This window comes from Lethenteron reissneri, chromosome 47 (genome assembly GCF_015708825.2).
Source record: "Lethenteron reissneri isolate LAM-NWPU_2019-01 chromosome 47, ASM1570882v1, whole genome shotgun sequence".
NCBI classification, from domain to species: domain Eukaryota; kingdom Metazoa; phylum Chordata; class Hyperoartia; order Petromyzontiformes; family Petromyzontidae; genus Lethenteron; species Lethenteron reissneri.
This window is the reverse complement of record NC_083825.1, coordinates 3,319,034-3,334,070: the sequence shown is the minus strand read 5'-3', so window position 1 is coordinate 3,334,070 and position 15,037 is coordinate 3,319,034. Positions and strand designations below refer to the sequence as shown.

Below are 15,037 nucleotides of genomic sequence, written 5' to 3'. Positions count from 1 at the left end.
ATCGCTCCGCTCGACTGACACCCGAGTGACTGAAGACGTCACCGCTCACGAGGGCTCCCGTTGTCACAGGGACCCCGGTTCGATCCCCCTCGACGGGTTCCCCGCGGAGCGTCGAGGAAGAGGGACGGGAGGCGTGGAGCGTGCGGGTCTCTGAGCCGAGGAGTTCGTGTGAGGCGCGCCGGGAGGGAGCTTGCAAGGCGCAGTCGCATCTCCAAACCCCGGGACCTCCAGCCGGGAATCTCTCTCTTTCTCTCTCTCGTCGATGACTTTCCCCAGAAGCCAGCACTTAGAACCCGGGACTCGAACCCGGGAATTCCGAACCTGGGGAAACTCCACCCAGGACTCTGCTCCCAAAGGCAACGTCGGCAGTGAGGAGCGGGCGAGGGAGTGGATCGGCGGGATCAAGGAGTAGGGCGAGAGAGGAGAGTGGTGGGGGCGAGGAGTAAGGGGGGGGGGGGGCGAGAGAGGAGGAGATGTGATTGAGGAGCACAAAGTGGGGATTAGCGAGGGGGGAAAGGAGTGGGGGGGGGGCATAGAGCCAAGCCGACGAGAGGGGATCAGGGAGGTGGGATCAGGGAGAAGGAATCAGGAAAAGGGGATCAAGGAGGGGGGATCAGGGAGAGGGGATCAGAGAGAAGGGGGATCAGGGAAAGGGGATCAGGGAGAGGAGATCAGGGAGAGGGGATCCGGGAGAGGGGGGATTAGGGAAGAGGGGATCGGGTAAGAGGGGGGATCAGGGAGAGGGGGGATCAGAGAGGGGGGATCAGGGAGAGGGGGGATCAGAGAGGGGGGGTCAGGGAAGAGGGGGGATGGCCGCGCCGACCCCCGCGGGGTCTCCCCGTCCCAGGAGGGGCCTCCCACCGGGGTGCCTGTAGGGGACTCTGTAGGGGACTCTGTGCCAACATGAGCAGCGAGCGGAGGCCGCGGCTGATGCTGCTGCTGCTGCTCTTCACTGGGGTGGCAACCGACCACCACCACCAGCAGCAGCAGCACCATCATCGTCATCAGCACCATCAGCATCAGCAGCAGCACCATCAGCACCATCATCAGCACCACCATCAGCATGAGGGCGGCGAGCTGGCTGCCCGCATGCGCGCCCTCTACGAGCGGTGCCGCCGCGAGGGAGGAGCGCGAATCCGCGGCAACAGCGTGCGGAGCATCGCGGCACTGAGCCCAGGCGAGACGTGACCCCCACTCACTCACTCACCACGTGACCCTCATCCTCTCGCTCACCACGTGACACCCACTCACTCACCACGTGACCCCCACTCACTCACCACGTGACCCCCACTCACTCACTCACCACGTGACACCCACTCACTCACCACGTGACCCCCACCCCCTCGCTCACCACGTGACCCCCACTCACTCACTCACCACGTGACCCCCACTTACTCAATCACTCACCACGTGACCCTCACCCCCTCGCTCACCACGTGACCCCCACCCCTCACTCACCACGTGACGTGCCCTCCCTGTCCTGTCCTCACATCACCACCGTCCTGCGCGGATGTGATGGTGATGATGATCATGATGACCACATCAATCATCATGAGTTACAAATAACATCTTCATCATCATCAGCAGCAGCATTATCTACAATCGCCACCTAACACGCGCGCCGAAGGTGGGAAGGTTTTGAGGAGGGGGGGGGTGCAGCGTCCCCCCGCCCCCCCCCCTTTTGACCCCCCCCCCAACCCCGTATGCCACGAATTCGCATAAATCCTCACCGAGTCTCGAGGCACATGTGCAGGAGGGTCTTGATCCCTCGAGATGTTTGACCGATTCCGTTATAACCTCGCTCAATAAATAAAAGAACGCGTTAAACTCTTGCCTATTGCGACTTAGCTGATAGTGCTGGGTGTTGCTGGCCGCTTGACGTTTTTTTTTTGGACGTTTCGGCCTGTGCCCCGCATTTGCGTGTAACCAAATAGAGTCAATGAATTCACGTGAATATCTCCATGAGTGATGGATGAGCGTCTGACTCCGCGTGGGAGGAAGCCGTAGAAGTTTATTTGAGTTTAACATAAAACCACAGCGGCTCACTGCTTTACACGAGTGTGTGTGTGTGGGGGGAGGGGGGGGTCACACTCACATAGCTACGGGCAGCACACACGGGTTCACGATCCCGCTTGCTGTACTCACCTGCCACGCCGCAGCCGCACAGGCGCGCCGAGTCGCAATGCATCTGGCCAATAGGGCTGGCAAGGTGTCATCCAGACTCGTCTAGACCCGGTCGTGCAAGGGCTGGGTTAGTCGATGAGACTGGGAATGACGCATTTCTCCACACTGTAATCCTCTGGACTAGACAGCGCTAGAGTTGGCTGGACCGGATTTCCCGAGACGAAATTGCTTTCGACGTCATTGCTACAGACCTCACATCTCTAGACTGTATGGCTATAGACCTCATATATCTAGACTGTACTGCTATAGACTGCTCATCTCTAGACTGCACTGCTATAGGCCTCACATCTCTAGACTGTACTGCTATAGACTTCACATATCTAGACTGTATCGCTATAGACCGCTCATCTCTAGACTGTACTGCTATGGACCGTGCATCTCTAGACTGTACTGCTGTAGACCTCACATCTCTAGACTGTATCGCTATAGACTGTACTGCTGTATCTCTAGACTGTACTGCTGTAGACCTCACATCTCTAGACTGTATCGCTATAGACTTCACATCTCTAGACTGTATCGCTATAGACTTCACATCTCTAGACTGTACTGCTGTAGACCTCACATCTCTAGACTGTACTGCTATAGACCTCACATCTCTAGACTGTATCGCTATAGACTTCACATCTCTAGACTGTATCGCTATAGACCTCACATATCTAGACTGTACTGCCCGTGCCCAGCCGAGTCGCCCGGGCGGGTTGGGACGCTGGGACACCTCTCGCCCCGGGCTCCCCGCGTGGCTCCGCGTGGCGCGCCTTCCCGCAGGGCTCCTACACCTGGGTAGAGCGCGCACCTGGCAGGGTGGGGGCCTTGGGGGGGAGAGGAGCGCCCCCCACCCCCTCCCCCAATCCCCCCCCCCTTCAATCGAGCCGCACGGTGGAGTTTGAAAGCGCGACTCTGAGTTCGATCCCATTCCGTGTGTTGCACGGAAGCGCACGTGCAGTTCGGAAAGTGGATTCGGGCAGATCTCATCCGGGCACTGGTGGTGGCGATGCTGCACCTGGCTGCCTGTGATGCAGCGCTGCAGGAGGCAGCGGCAGCATCAGCAGCAGCAGCGAGGGGTTGGTGGAACGCACAAAGATGTTGGCGAAATATAGTAGTAGGTTTTTACCCTTTAAACTGGTACAAAACTGACACGTTTATACAAGGCATCATGTTTGTAATAACCACAACACAAGCAGTCAAAATGCAAACAAAAAGAAACAACTCTGATAATGATAATGATATGCACTGTCCTTGAAGTTGATTGGTCCACACCCGAGACAGCTTTCCTTAGAGCCTAGGCTTTCCTTAGAGCCTAGCCTTTCTTTTTGTTTGCATTTTGACTGCTTGTGTTGTGGTTATTGCAAACATGATGCCTTGTATAAAGGTGTCAGTTTTGTACCAGTTTAAAGGGTAAAAACCTACTACTATATTTTGCCACTGGTAAAGGAGGTCTCATAGTGTATGTTGGCGAAACTGTCTTTCCATGGGCGTCGAGGTGGAGCGATTACCCCAGCACGCCAGCAGACAAATGTGCAAATCCACCTGCTCCGTCGGTATGGGATAGAGTGTTGCCCCCTCGCACGCCCGGGGCATCTCCGCGCGCGCTGGTTTCATCCCACAGACGCTCATTAGTTAATTCTAGATTTGAAGCTTTCGTGACTGCAAGGATTCATATCCTTAGTTTTTTCGGTAAAGTCACGTAGGTAAAAAAAATGAAATAAAAATTATTTTATTTTATAAATTTTAATTACATTTTTTTTACCTACGTGACTTTACCGAAAAAACGAAGATTACTCATTAGTTAGCCGATAACGTCTTCGTATACATAGGACCGCAGAGATTGGACAAGTGTTGGTAGTGCCGGCTCCTCACAGCGTGGCTACTGCCTTCCTGCTCCTCGTCTGGACAACTGTGAACAGAAATTGCTTCATAGCTCATCGGATTCTTCCAGAATAAATTAATATTCTGATTCTGTGGTTCCCCCTCCTCCTCCTCCTGGCGCCTCTAAGTCGTCCTCTCTCTCTCTCGTTCTCTACGAGATCGAGATGATGATGTGCGGTGTGCGCTTTATACGCTGATATTAAGGCGTAGTGCAGTCCGGCAATTGGGTTCGTCAGTCCGTCTGCATTCACTCACCCACTCACTCGCCAATCAATCACCCACTCACTCACTCACTCACCCACTCACTCACCCACTCACTCATCCACTCACTCGCCCACTCACTCACCAAACAATCACCCACTCACTCACTCACCCACTCACTCACTCACCCACTCACCCACTCACTCACCCACTCACTCACCCACTCACTCACCCGCTCACACACCCACTCACTCGCCAAACAATCACCCACTCACTCACCCACTCACTCACCCACTCGCCCACTCACCCACTCACTCACCCACTCACCCACTCACCCACTCACTCACCCACTCACTCGCCAATCAATCACTCACTCACCCACTCACTCACTAACCCGCTCACTCGCCCAGTCACTCGCAAAACAATCACCCACTCACTCACCTACTCACTCACCTACTCACCCACTCACTCACCCACTCACTCACCCACTCACTCACTCACCCACTTACTCACCCACTCACTCACCCATCCATCCACCCGCTCACGTCACTCCTCATCCTGCTGCTTCGCTCTGCCACCATCGTCTCTTCTCCAAAGTTCTTAAAACAACAAGTTGTCAATGCGCTCGCTCGAGCGCATTGACAACTTGAACAGTGCCGTTTGTTGCTGACCGCTTGGCGATTCGAGTCCTACCTGCCTGCGTGCCCGACAACCGTGTATTTCTAAACAAACAAAATCAAGCGCCTCGCCTCCTCTCTTCGCCACCGCGGTCACGTGGCGTCCCCTGGCGTGCAGTTTGGGGATCGCGTGGCGCGGCGTGATGGGGGCACTGGGTGGGGGGGGGGGGGGTCACCCCGACACAGGGAGGTCAAGCGCGACCCGTTTGCGACCCCTTTCACACTCTAGACCCCTCCTATCCCCTCGCTTGACCCAGACTCGTATCATTCTTGGAGTTGGCCAAACATCCGAGTATAGGACCTCATCCCCCCGTGACCCGCGTCTCCCTCTCTAACCCCCCCCAATTATGACCTCATCCCCCCATGACCCCCGTGGCCCCCCGTGACCCGCGTCTCCCTCTCTAACCCCCCCAATTATGACCTCATCCCCCCATGACCCCCGTGGCCCCCCGTAACCCGTGTCTCCCTCTCTCACCCCCCCCATGATGACCTCATCTCCCCGTGACCCACGTCTCCCTCTCTCACCCACCCCCCCCATGATGACCTCATCTCCCCGTGACCCCCGCAGCCCCCCGTAACCCGCGTCTCTCCCTCTCTCACCCCCCCCCCCCCCCCGCTCCCCTCCCCCAGGAGACTCGCCGCCAGGACCCCACTTCTCCTTTAACCTCTCCCTCATCCCCGCGTCCGAGTCTCTCATCGCCGCGTCTCTCCACTTCCCCCCGGGCGCGCCGAGTCGTCAGGGACGTGGGCCCCAGCGCGTCTCCGTGTCCCTGTGGGGATCGGCGCACCCCCGCGGCGACCCCGGCGCGGGCTCCCCTCGCCGTGCGTCATTCTCGTTCATCCCCTCGAGCTACGCGCACTGGCACGCGCGCGACGTCACGGCGCCGCTGGGCGAGGCGCGCTCCCGAGGGATGCCCTGGCTCCACGCGGACATCCGCACGGGTCCCAGGCGTGCCGACGAGGTCCCTTACCTCCTCGTCTTCGCGTTCGACTCGGCCCTGGCAGGGGACGGCGGCGTCGCGAGCGTCCTGCAGCTGCGGGCTCTGCACCAGGCGCGCGGGGGGTCTGCCGGGTCGCGGGGACCGGACCCCCTCGCCGATGGGGACGATGAGCAGGGCGGGTCGGACAGGGGAGCCGGGGTCGAGGTTGAGTCCGAGGGGGACGTTGGAGGAGCGGTGCGGCAGAGGCGCGACGCGTCGCTGCGGACAAATGAACTGCCCGGGTCGCGTCTCCTGGCTCCCCCCCCTTCCTTCGAGGACGGTGATGATGGTCATGGTGATGATGAGGACGATGGCAGTGATGGTGATGACGATGAAGAGATGGCACAGGAAAGAAGATCATCATCAGCATCAGCATCATCATCATCAGCATCATATTCACCATCTTCATCAGCAGCAGCATCATCGTCATCCCAGCGCAGATCTCGACCCAGAGACGCGCAGAGGCAGAGGGATCACGGAGGAGCCAACAGCAGCAGTCGAAGTAACAGCAGCAGCCACAGCGGCGGCGGCGGCGGCGGCCGGGGTCGTGGGAAGACCGAGGCGGAACGGAGGCGCAGAGCGGACAAGCGGCGTCCCCCGGGCGGGGGTCACGCGGTGGGGGGGGGCCCTCCCCCCCTCACGGCGTGCGCACGACGCCACCTCACGGTGGACTTTGCCGACATCGGCTGGGACAAGTGGATCATCTCCCCCAAGGCGTACCTCGCGCACTACTGCGCCGGCACCTGCGACTTCCCCATGTCCAAGGTACGGGAGGAGGCATCGAGGCAGCGGTGACTAGGAGATGTTAGCTACCTCGCCTGGTATGCAGGGGGTCGTGGGTTCGATCCCGACCCTGACGCCTGCTGCTGTGCATTTGGAGTTTGCGGGTTCTCTCTCTCGTCATCGTCATCATCATCACGGTGGCTAGGAGATGTTAACTACCTCGCCTGGTGTACAGGAGGTCGTGGGTTCGATCTTGACCCTGACGCCTGCTGCTGTATATTTGGAGTTTGCGGTGTTTTTCTCTCATCATCATCATCATCACGGTGGCTAGGAGATGTCAACTACCTCGCCTGGTATGCAGGAGGTCGTGGGTTCGATCCCGACCCTGACGCCTGCTGCTGTATATTTGGAGTTTTTTCTCCGGGTCGTCCGGCTGCTATACATTTCCACGTGATAATCCACTTTATCATTTGTGACCAGGTCGCTTCTGAAAAAGAACTATGTATATACATAGCTCAGTAGGCCTTACCTGGACAAATAAAAAGGTAATGCACAATTATAGCTAACGCCGCAGCAGACGCGTTGCTTTGCGCAGCACGTGACCGCAGCGACTCTACACGTGACGTGGCCAACCACGCGTGATTCAAACGCTGCGGAGGTAGCAGCGAGGGGGGGGGGGTTGGTGGACCACCGCACTGATGTTGCGGAGCCAGGCTACGGCGGAGAGGGTGTGACGGCCCCGTGCACGTTTGAAGGCATCGGAGGCTCCACATGGTCTGTGAGTTGTCCTGGGCCCCCCAACACCCCCCCCCCATGGACGGCCCCATGCAAAACTCACCTAAACTAAACTAAATTCACCTATTATTTTTCGATTTAAAGCTTTCGTGACTGCAGGGATTCATCTTCTTGGTTTTATCGGTAAAGTCACGTAGAAGTGAAATAATAAAATAATAAAAATAAAACATAATAAAATAATTCTCACAAGAAAATAATAAAAATTAAACATAATAAAATAATTCTCACAATAATTATTTTATTATGTTTAATTTTTATTATTTTATTATTTCCCCCTTTTTTTTTAACCAGGAACGGCCAACTGAGCTATAGAGTTATTTTCAAAAAGCGACCTGCCCACCGCAAACGAGAGCTCCACGAAGTGGCTTATCACGTGAGAAATATGGAGCGGCGGTCACAATGTAACGCGTGGATTTGGCGTCGAGATGGAGCCGTACCCCGACTCGCCAGGAGACGGCGGTACAGCAAAGCGTCAATTGCCGACTCCAACCTGTCCCGTCTGGACCCCGTGGATATTCTCAGAGTCCTCCGTTTGCCTCTCACGGGCAGAGCATTGAATCAGTTGGCCCGATAACATCGTGACATATAAAGGACCACACACAGTGTGATTCCTGGATAAGTTGAGTTTTGTTTCTGTTAACTGTGCAAGTGCATCACTGCCGTTGCAGTAGCATCATCGTCACGAAATTATCGATAATAATCCATCGTCATCATCATAATCAATGGTCCACCATCCTCATTAATAATCCATCGGCCTAAGTCCTTCGTTAACAATAATATGTCATCGTCCTTATTTCAAGATCACCATCGTAGAGACAGAATCATCCTGAATTTCGATTTAAAGTTTTCGTGATTGCAGGGATTCAGAATTCTTGGTTCTATCGGTAAAGTCACGTAGAAGGGAAATTATAAAATAATAAAAATAAAACTATTACATTCTCACGACGTTTCGATTGCAGCACAAGCAATCATCATCAGGTGTGAAAACCACAGCAAGAAAAAAAAACGCCAGTTAAAAAAAAAATTTGGTGTGGTTTTCACACCTGATGATGATTGCTTGTGTTGCAATCGAAACGTCGTGCGAATTTCATTGTTTTATTTTTATTATTTTATTACTTCCCTTCTACGTGACTTTACCGAAAGAACTAAGAATAAGAATCATCCTGATTTATAAATCGTCGTTTTGATTTTAACAGTCCATTATAAAAAATAAAACAATCATCATCTATAAACCATCATCGTAATCCAAAGAGCATCATCTTAACATCATCACAAAATCATCATCACCATCATCATTCAAATTCAGACATCGTATCGTGGTGGTCTTGGGAGTTAATTAAAAACACGACACGGTTACTGAGTGCAGAACAAGAAGCCCAAAATGCCAAGGGGGCCAGCCACAAACAGCACTGTAACGCGTCTCTTGAATTGAGCGAGGTTATTAGTGTTGTTGTTGTTATTTTAAGAACTTGGGAACAAGAGGCGGCGGTGATGGGAGAGGGAGTTCCAATGTGCGGCAAAGTGACGGGAAAAGGCAGAGAGAGAGAAGTGAAGTGAAGTGACCTGCAGCTTAGTGAGTGAGTGGATTGGTGAGTGGGTGAGTGAGTGGCTGAGTGAGTGGTTGAGTGAGTGGTTGAGTGAGTGGCTGAGTGAGTGGTTGAGTGAGTGGCTGAGTGAGTGAGTGGCTGAGTGAGTGGCTGAGTGAGTGGCTGAGTGAGTGGGTGAGTGAGCGGTTGAGTGAGTGGCTGAGTGGCTGAGTGGCTGAGTGAGTGGTTGAGTGAATGGCTGAGTGGCTGAGTGAGTGGTTGAGTGAGTTGTCGTGACCTCCAGTGCGCTGGTGGTTGCACAGAGTGTGGATGAGACGAAACGGTGAATGTCGAGCGGACCAAGTCCTCAACACGGTGTGGAGGAATCAGCGAGTGAAGTTCATTGGGACAGTAACACACGTGTCTGTCAATGTGTGCGTCATTGTGTGGATATGTCGTGGGGAGCGGTGGTGTAGCGGTTAGCGCGCTGCGATACGAACCTGGCGCCCGGGTTCGATTCCCGCTCACGGCCAACACCCAGTGACGATTATCTGAACCGTTCCTGGGACTCCCCTAGGTCGACTCAGCCTCAAATGAGTACCTGGTGCGGTGTGTAAACATAACCACTCGGGTTTAACACCACTACATTATGTGAGCAGCTCACAAATCCTTGAAAGATCTGAACACAGTTCTATCACTGAGCTCCTCCGGCAGACGAGGCCGCATTGGCTGGGTCACGTAGCCTGCATGCCCAGCCACCGCATGCCCACGCAGCTTCTGTTTGGCCGCATAGAGCGGAGGATGTGGAGCTGAGTGGACTTGCCGATGACTTGACCAGCGATGTCAAAATCGGCCTCTGCAGAGAAGACTCGTCAAGGACGCTCCTAGGCAGTTGGAGGCAGTCGCTTTCGGCAACAACAAAGGGTGGATGGAAGAGCGACGCTCACAACAACGAGCGGAGCGCTGGGCGTTTAAAACGCAGCAAGTTGGTATAGTGGGGAGAATAGGTAGCGCATCTGCCAGTCATCTCAGTAAGTCAACCCATGGCACCTGGGTCTGTGTGTTGTAACCCGCCAGCAGAGAGGGCCTTCCATAATTCACGTGATGGTATCAAAGTGCACCTAGCCTGGCACACGCGCTGTGGTAACGTCACCATAGCTTAGTGGCGAACGGCGGCTGCATTTTTTTTGTGTCACCGTTAGCATTGTGCCTGTATTGTGTGTATGTATGATGTGTGTATGCTTTATGTGTGTATGTAGTATGTGTGTATTGTGTATGTATTATGTGTGCCTGTATTATGTGCAGATGTTTTTGTGTGTATGTATGTATCATGTGTGTATGTTTATGCGTGTATGTATGCATTGTGTATGTATTATGCGTATCTATTGTGTGTGTATGTTTCTGTGTGTATGTGTCTGTGTGTATGTTTATGTGTGTATGTATGTATTATGTGTATGTATATGTGTGTATGTGTGTGTATGTATGTTTAGTTTATTTATTTAACATCTATTTCGACCACGTAGTTCGTGAAGCCTTCGATGGCTGTTATTTCCATCTGGTAATTTCCATCTGGTACAGACACAATGGGAGGCTGATCGATGCCCGGTGCGGTCAAGGGATGGCTCCCTATTGCTCAACCACGTTATGTATGCCGATGATATGGTAATTGCTGCTCACTCAGAGGAAGAGTTGGAGGCGCTGCTGCAGAACCTGGAGCTTGCCACTAAGAAGTGGGGCCTTACCATCAAAACTAAGCACCTGCCTGGGTATTTTTACCATCGGACACTCCACCCCCACAACTCCCAATTGGTGATGGGGCAGTTGTGGAGAGAGTGGAGAGTTTCCCATACCTGAGCAGTGTGCTCATGACCGGCTCCGGGTTGACAGCAGAGGTCTCACTCCGAATCAGTTGAGCGGCATCTTTTCATCGGTTGCATAACGCTGTGTGGAAGCTACCTGGTCTGTCGCTCCGCACGAAGCTTCAGGTCTTCTCGGCCACGGTCATTCCCTTCCTTCTCTACGCTTGCGAAACGTGGACACCCCTAATGGAACATCTTCGCCGGTTAGAAACATTTAGGCTGGCCTGCCTACGATCCATCCTGGTTTTCACCAGGCTGGATTGTTTAAGGAGCTCACAAATCTTTGAAAGATGTGAACAAAGTCCCATCGGTGAGCTCCTCCGGCAGGCAAGGCTGCATTGGCTGGGTCATGTAGCCCGCATACCCAGCCACCGCATGCCCAAACAGCTTTTGTTCGGCAGGATCGAGGGGGCTAAACGAGCGCGGCACGGGCTAGAGAAGAGATGGAGTGATGTGGTACAGGAGGATGTGGAGCTGAGTGGACTGGTACCAGCGGTGGCAAGATCGGCCTCTGTGGAGGAGGCTCGTGAAGGACGCTACTGGCCAGTTGGAGGCAGTCGCCCTCCAACAACAACAGAGGGCAGAGGAGCGACGCTCACAACAACGAGCGGAGCGCCGGGTGGCTAAAGTACAGCAAGTTGGCACAGTAGGGGGCACAGGTGGTGCATCAGCCAGTCATCTCGGTCATCTCAGTCAGTCGACCCGTGGCACCTGGATATGCCCCGTTACCTCCTGCCAGCGGGCGTTCGACACTTCACGTGGCCTCAACGTGCACATAGCCTGGCACAAGCGTCGTGGTGACGACACCGCGACTTAGTGGCGAATGGCAGTTTTTGTTGTGTATGTTTATGTGTGTATGTTTATGTGTAGTGGTTAGCGCGCGGGGAGCGGTAGTGTAGTGGTTAGCGCGCTGCACTACGAACCTGGCGACCCGGGTTCGATTCCCGATCACGGCAAACACCAGTGACGATTTTCTGATACCGGTCCTGGGCCTCCCCTAGGTCGACTCAGCCTCAAATGAGTACCTGGTGCGGTGTGTAAACATCACTGCTAGGGAGACAAAGGCGGTCGGGCGTGGTGCTGGCCACCCACCCCTCGTGTACCGTTCCGGCCTTCATAAGTGCTCGCTAACAGCACTTGCCCCTACAGTCTGTTAAGGCTGTACGGGGGATCTTTATTTTATGTTAGCGGCCGCGCGTGGTGCTGGCCACCCCCTCCCCCTCGTGTGCCGTCACGGCCTTCATAGGTGCTCGCCAACAGCACTTGCCCGTGACCGTCTCTTTAGGCTATACGGGGAACCTTCGTCTTTATTTCAGCGTTACACATTTCTTAACCAGTACCGGGTATCACCTAGGTCGACTCAGCCTGAAATGAGTACCTGGTGCATTGGTGTGTAAACATCAGCACTGCTGAGACAAAGGCGTTGTGCTGGCCAGAACACCGCCTGATCGCACATGTCACCAACAATTTTGTTTTATATTCTTGGTTCTTTCGGTAAAGTCACGTAGAAGGGAAATAATAAAATAGAATTGTTTTATATTTGTATTATTTTATTGTTTCCCTTCTACGTGACTTTACCGAAAGAACCAAGAATATGAATCCCTGCAGTCACGAAAGCTTTAAATCAAAAATTTGTTTTAATAAAGGATGCTTCAATAAAATGTTAACACTCACACGGGACTCTCGTTTTTAATGGTTAAAAGAACGGAGAATACACTGCAGCATGATAACAAATTTACATTAATAGCTTCAAAGAGTCTCCAATTGTTCGCCATCATTGTCAACGCGCGCCTGGAATCTTCTCCAGGTGGTCTCCAGAGCCCAGAGGCGACACATTTTCTTGTGGTGTTGCTGTAAATTCTCGTGAGTGTTAACATTGTTTTGAAGCACCCCCCTGTGCATCGGGCTGTGATGGTAGCGCCTCTAGTGGCTGTAGAGGTGACGGGAATACTCATGGGTGGAAATAAGTATAACCCATAAAAGCAAAGTTTTTCACTATAAATCCTTTATATGCGTGGCGGCTAGAGTCCTCTCGTCCTCTGGCCTGAGATGGCTGCCACCTATGGGTCAGATGATTGTCTGCCAGTATTAAGCAATTGGTAATTAAATATTTAATTTGTTTTCCCTAAACAGTGTAACATTTTGGAAAACATTTTTCACGAACATTCATTGTCTCGCACAACGAGTCTGTGTGCAAAATGTCAGCTCGATTGGATCACGGGAAGTGGGTTAAAAAACGACCGAAAGATTTGCACGGTCGTAAGCAAGCAAGCAAGCACGCAAGCACGCAAGCAAGCAAGCAAGCGAACTTAATATAAAGGATTTAAAAACCCGATTATTCCAGCGGCAGGCATCGGGTTTTTTCTTTAATACAATGAAACCCGATTTCGGGGAATTACAACCTGGTTTAATGAATACGAAACTCTGATCCAAGGCTTAGGCTGCTTCCTCGTCGGTGCTGTTATCGTACTCGAGGGGGCCATCGGGCACGGGGTAGTCGTAGAATGCGGCGGGCAGGTTGGTCTTGATGAACACGAGGAGCTTCTCCTCCACAATCGTGGGCGCCAGTGAGTTCCTTAGCTTGGAATGGATGAAGCCCATCGTTGAGAAGTTGGCGAAGTGCGGTTCTGCAATTAGAACCAGTTAATCCGGATTTCTCCCAATCTCAGATGATCGGGTTTAATATAAAAAGACAATTAAACCCGATTGTAAAAAAACCGACTGTGCCACCCTTGGGAATAATCCGTGAGATGGAATCGGAATTAAAACTCGCATCGATTCTCAAGCACGCGTCAGTCTAAAATGATGATCATCATCATCATCGTCGCCATCGGCAATGGTCAATTATCGACTGGACGTTCAAAATTAAAGGGTGTGAGTGGCCAACACCACGCCTGGCCGCCTTTGTCTCCCCCTGTGCCACTGTTTACGCATTGCACCAGGTAGTCATTTGAGTCTGAGTCGACCTAGGGGGAAGGCCCAGCAGGACAGGTTCGGATAAAGCGTCACCGGTGTTAGTGAATCTAAATATTTATATATATACCGGAGGTATCCGATGAGCTATGAAGCTGTTTTTTTTACAGCTATCCAGAAGGGGCACGCTGTCAGAATGTAACACAAAAACAAGATACGAGTACAAATTACAGGTAAGATAAACAAATCACTTAAAAAATATACACAAGTAAAACTAATCTATTTTTTAAATCGTACTAGGTAAGATCCACTGAGCCATTAGCTTCTTTTTCAGAAGCGACCTGGCCACAAATGATAGCTCGACGGGGAGTGTCTCATCGTCAATGTGGAAATCCACAGCGGCAAAATAAATAATCGAAATAATGTGTACGCGTGTTTCGTGTGGCCGTGAGCGCGAATCGAACTCGGGTCGCCCGGTTGGCTACGGTAGCGCGGTGCGTCAACCACTGCGCCACCGCTCCCCCAACTCACCCACCCCACACCCCTCCACGTACCGTGCGTCTCACCAACCACGCGAACATCCGGACCGTGGTTCGTGTCGTGGGGCTGGTTCCGGACAAGATAACCCCCCACTCAGCGTCCTAACCACTGCACCACCGCTCCCCCCACTCACCCTCCCCCCCTTCCGTAGGGCGTGCGTCCCACGAACCACGCGACCATCCGGATCGTGGTTCGTGTCGTGGGGCTGGTGCCGGACAAGATAGCCCCCCACTCAGCGTCCTAACCACTGCACCACCGCTCCCCACACCCCCCCCCACCCCACCCCTCCGTAGGGCGTGCGTCCCACGAACCACGCGACTATCCAGAGCGTGATGCGTGCAGTGGGACTCGTGCCTGGGCTGCCGGGGCCGTGCTGCGTGCCGGACAAGATGACGCCGCTCAGCATCCTCTACGTGGACCAGGCGGACAGCGTGGTCCTCAAACTCTACCCCAACATGTCCGTCGAGTCGTGCGCCTGCAGATAGCCGGGCCTCCGACGCCCCGGCGACAACACAGAGGGAGATGGGTGGGGGGGGGGGCGAAGGGGGGAGTCCATATTCTTGGGGGTCAGAGAAGAGGAGTGGCGGGGGGGAGGAGGGGATACGAAGTGTTGGGGGGGGGGGTCAAACCCCCGGACTTTCCCAAACATCTCTCGCTATCTGTGACAGCGCTTCACATCGGCACCTCTCAGGGGGAGACGCGAGACAGCCAGCAGGTGGGTGAAGGTGGGGGGGGTGAGCAATAGGGGGCACGGGTAGTAAAGGGGGGCCCTT

At 53.6% G+C, this 15,037-nt stretch overlaps 1 protein-coding gene across 1 annotated transcript; it reads left to right on the top strand.

The window, feature by feature from the left end:
* The first annotated feature begins 763 nt into the window (after positions 1 to 763).
* Positions 764 to 14,780, top strand: LOC133354356 (growth/differentiation factor 10-like). The gene is made up of 3 exons (XM_061571136.1): positions 764 to 1,177; positions 5,559 to 6,673; positions 14,558 to 14,780. The coding sequence occupies exons 1-3, from the start codon at positions 904 to 906 to the stop codon at positions 14,747 to 14,749; spliced, it is 1,581 nt and encodes a 526-aa protein (XP_061427120.1). The 5' UTR covers positions 764 to 903; the 3' UTR covers positions 14,750 to 14,780.
* The last annotated feature ends 257 nt before the right edge of the window (positions 14,781 to 15,037 follow it).

Excerpts from the sequence above, each read along its gene's own strand:
- LOC133354356 (XM_061571136.1), top strand. The coding sequence starts at position 904 with ATGAGCAGCGAGCGGAGGCCGCGGCTGATGCTGCTGCTGCTGCTCTTC. Across the intron at positions 1,178-5,558 it reads CATCGCGGCACTGAGCCCAG|GAGACTCGCCGCCAGGACCC; the intron begins GCGAGACGTGAC and ends CCCCTCCCCCAG. Across the intron at positions 6,674-14,557 it reads GCGACTTCCCCATGTCCAAG|GGCGTGCGTCCCACGAACCA; the intron begins GTACGGGAGGAG and ends ACCCCTCCGTAG.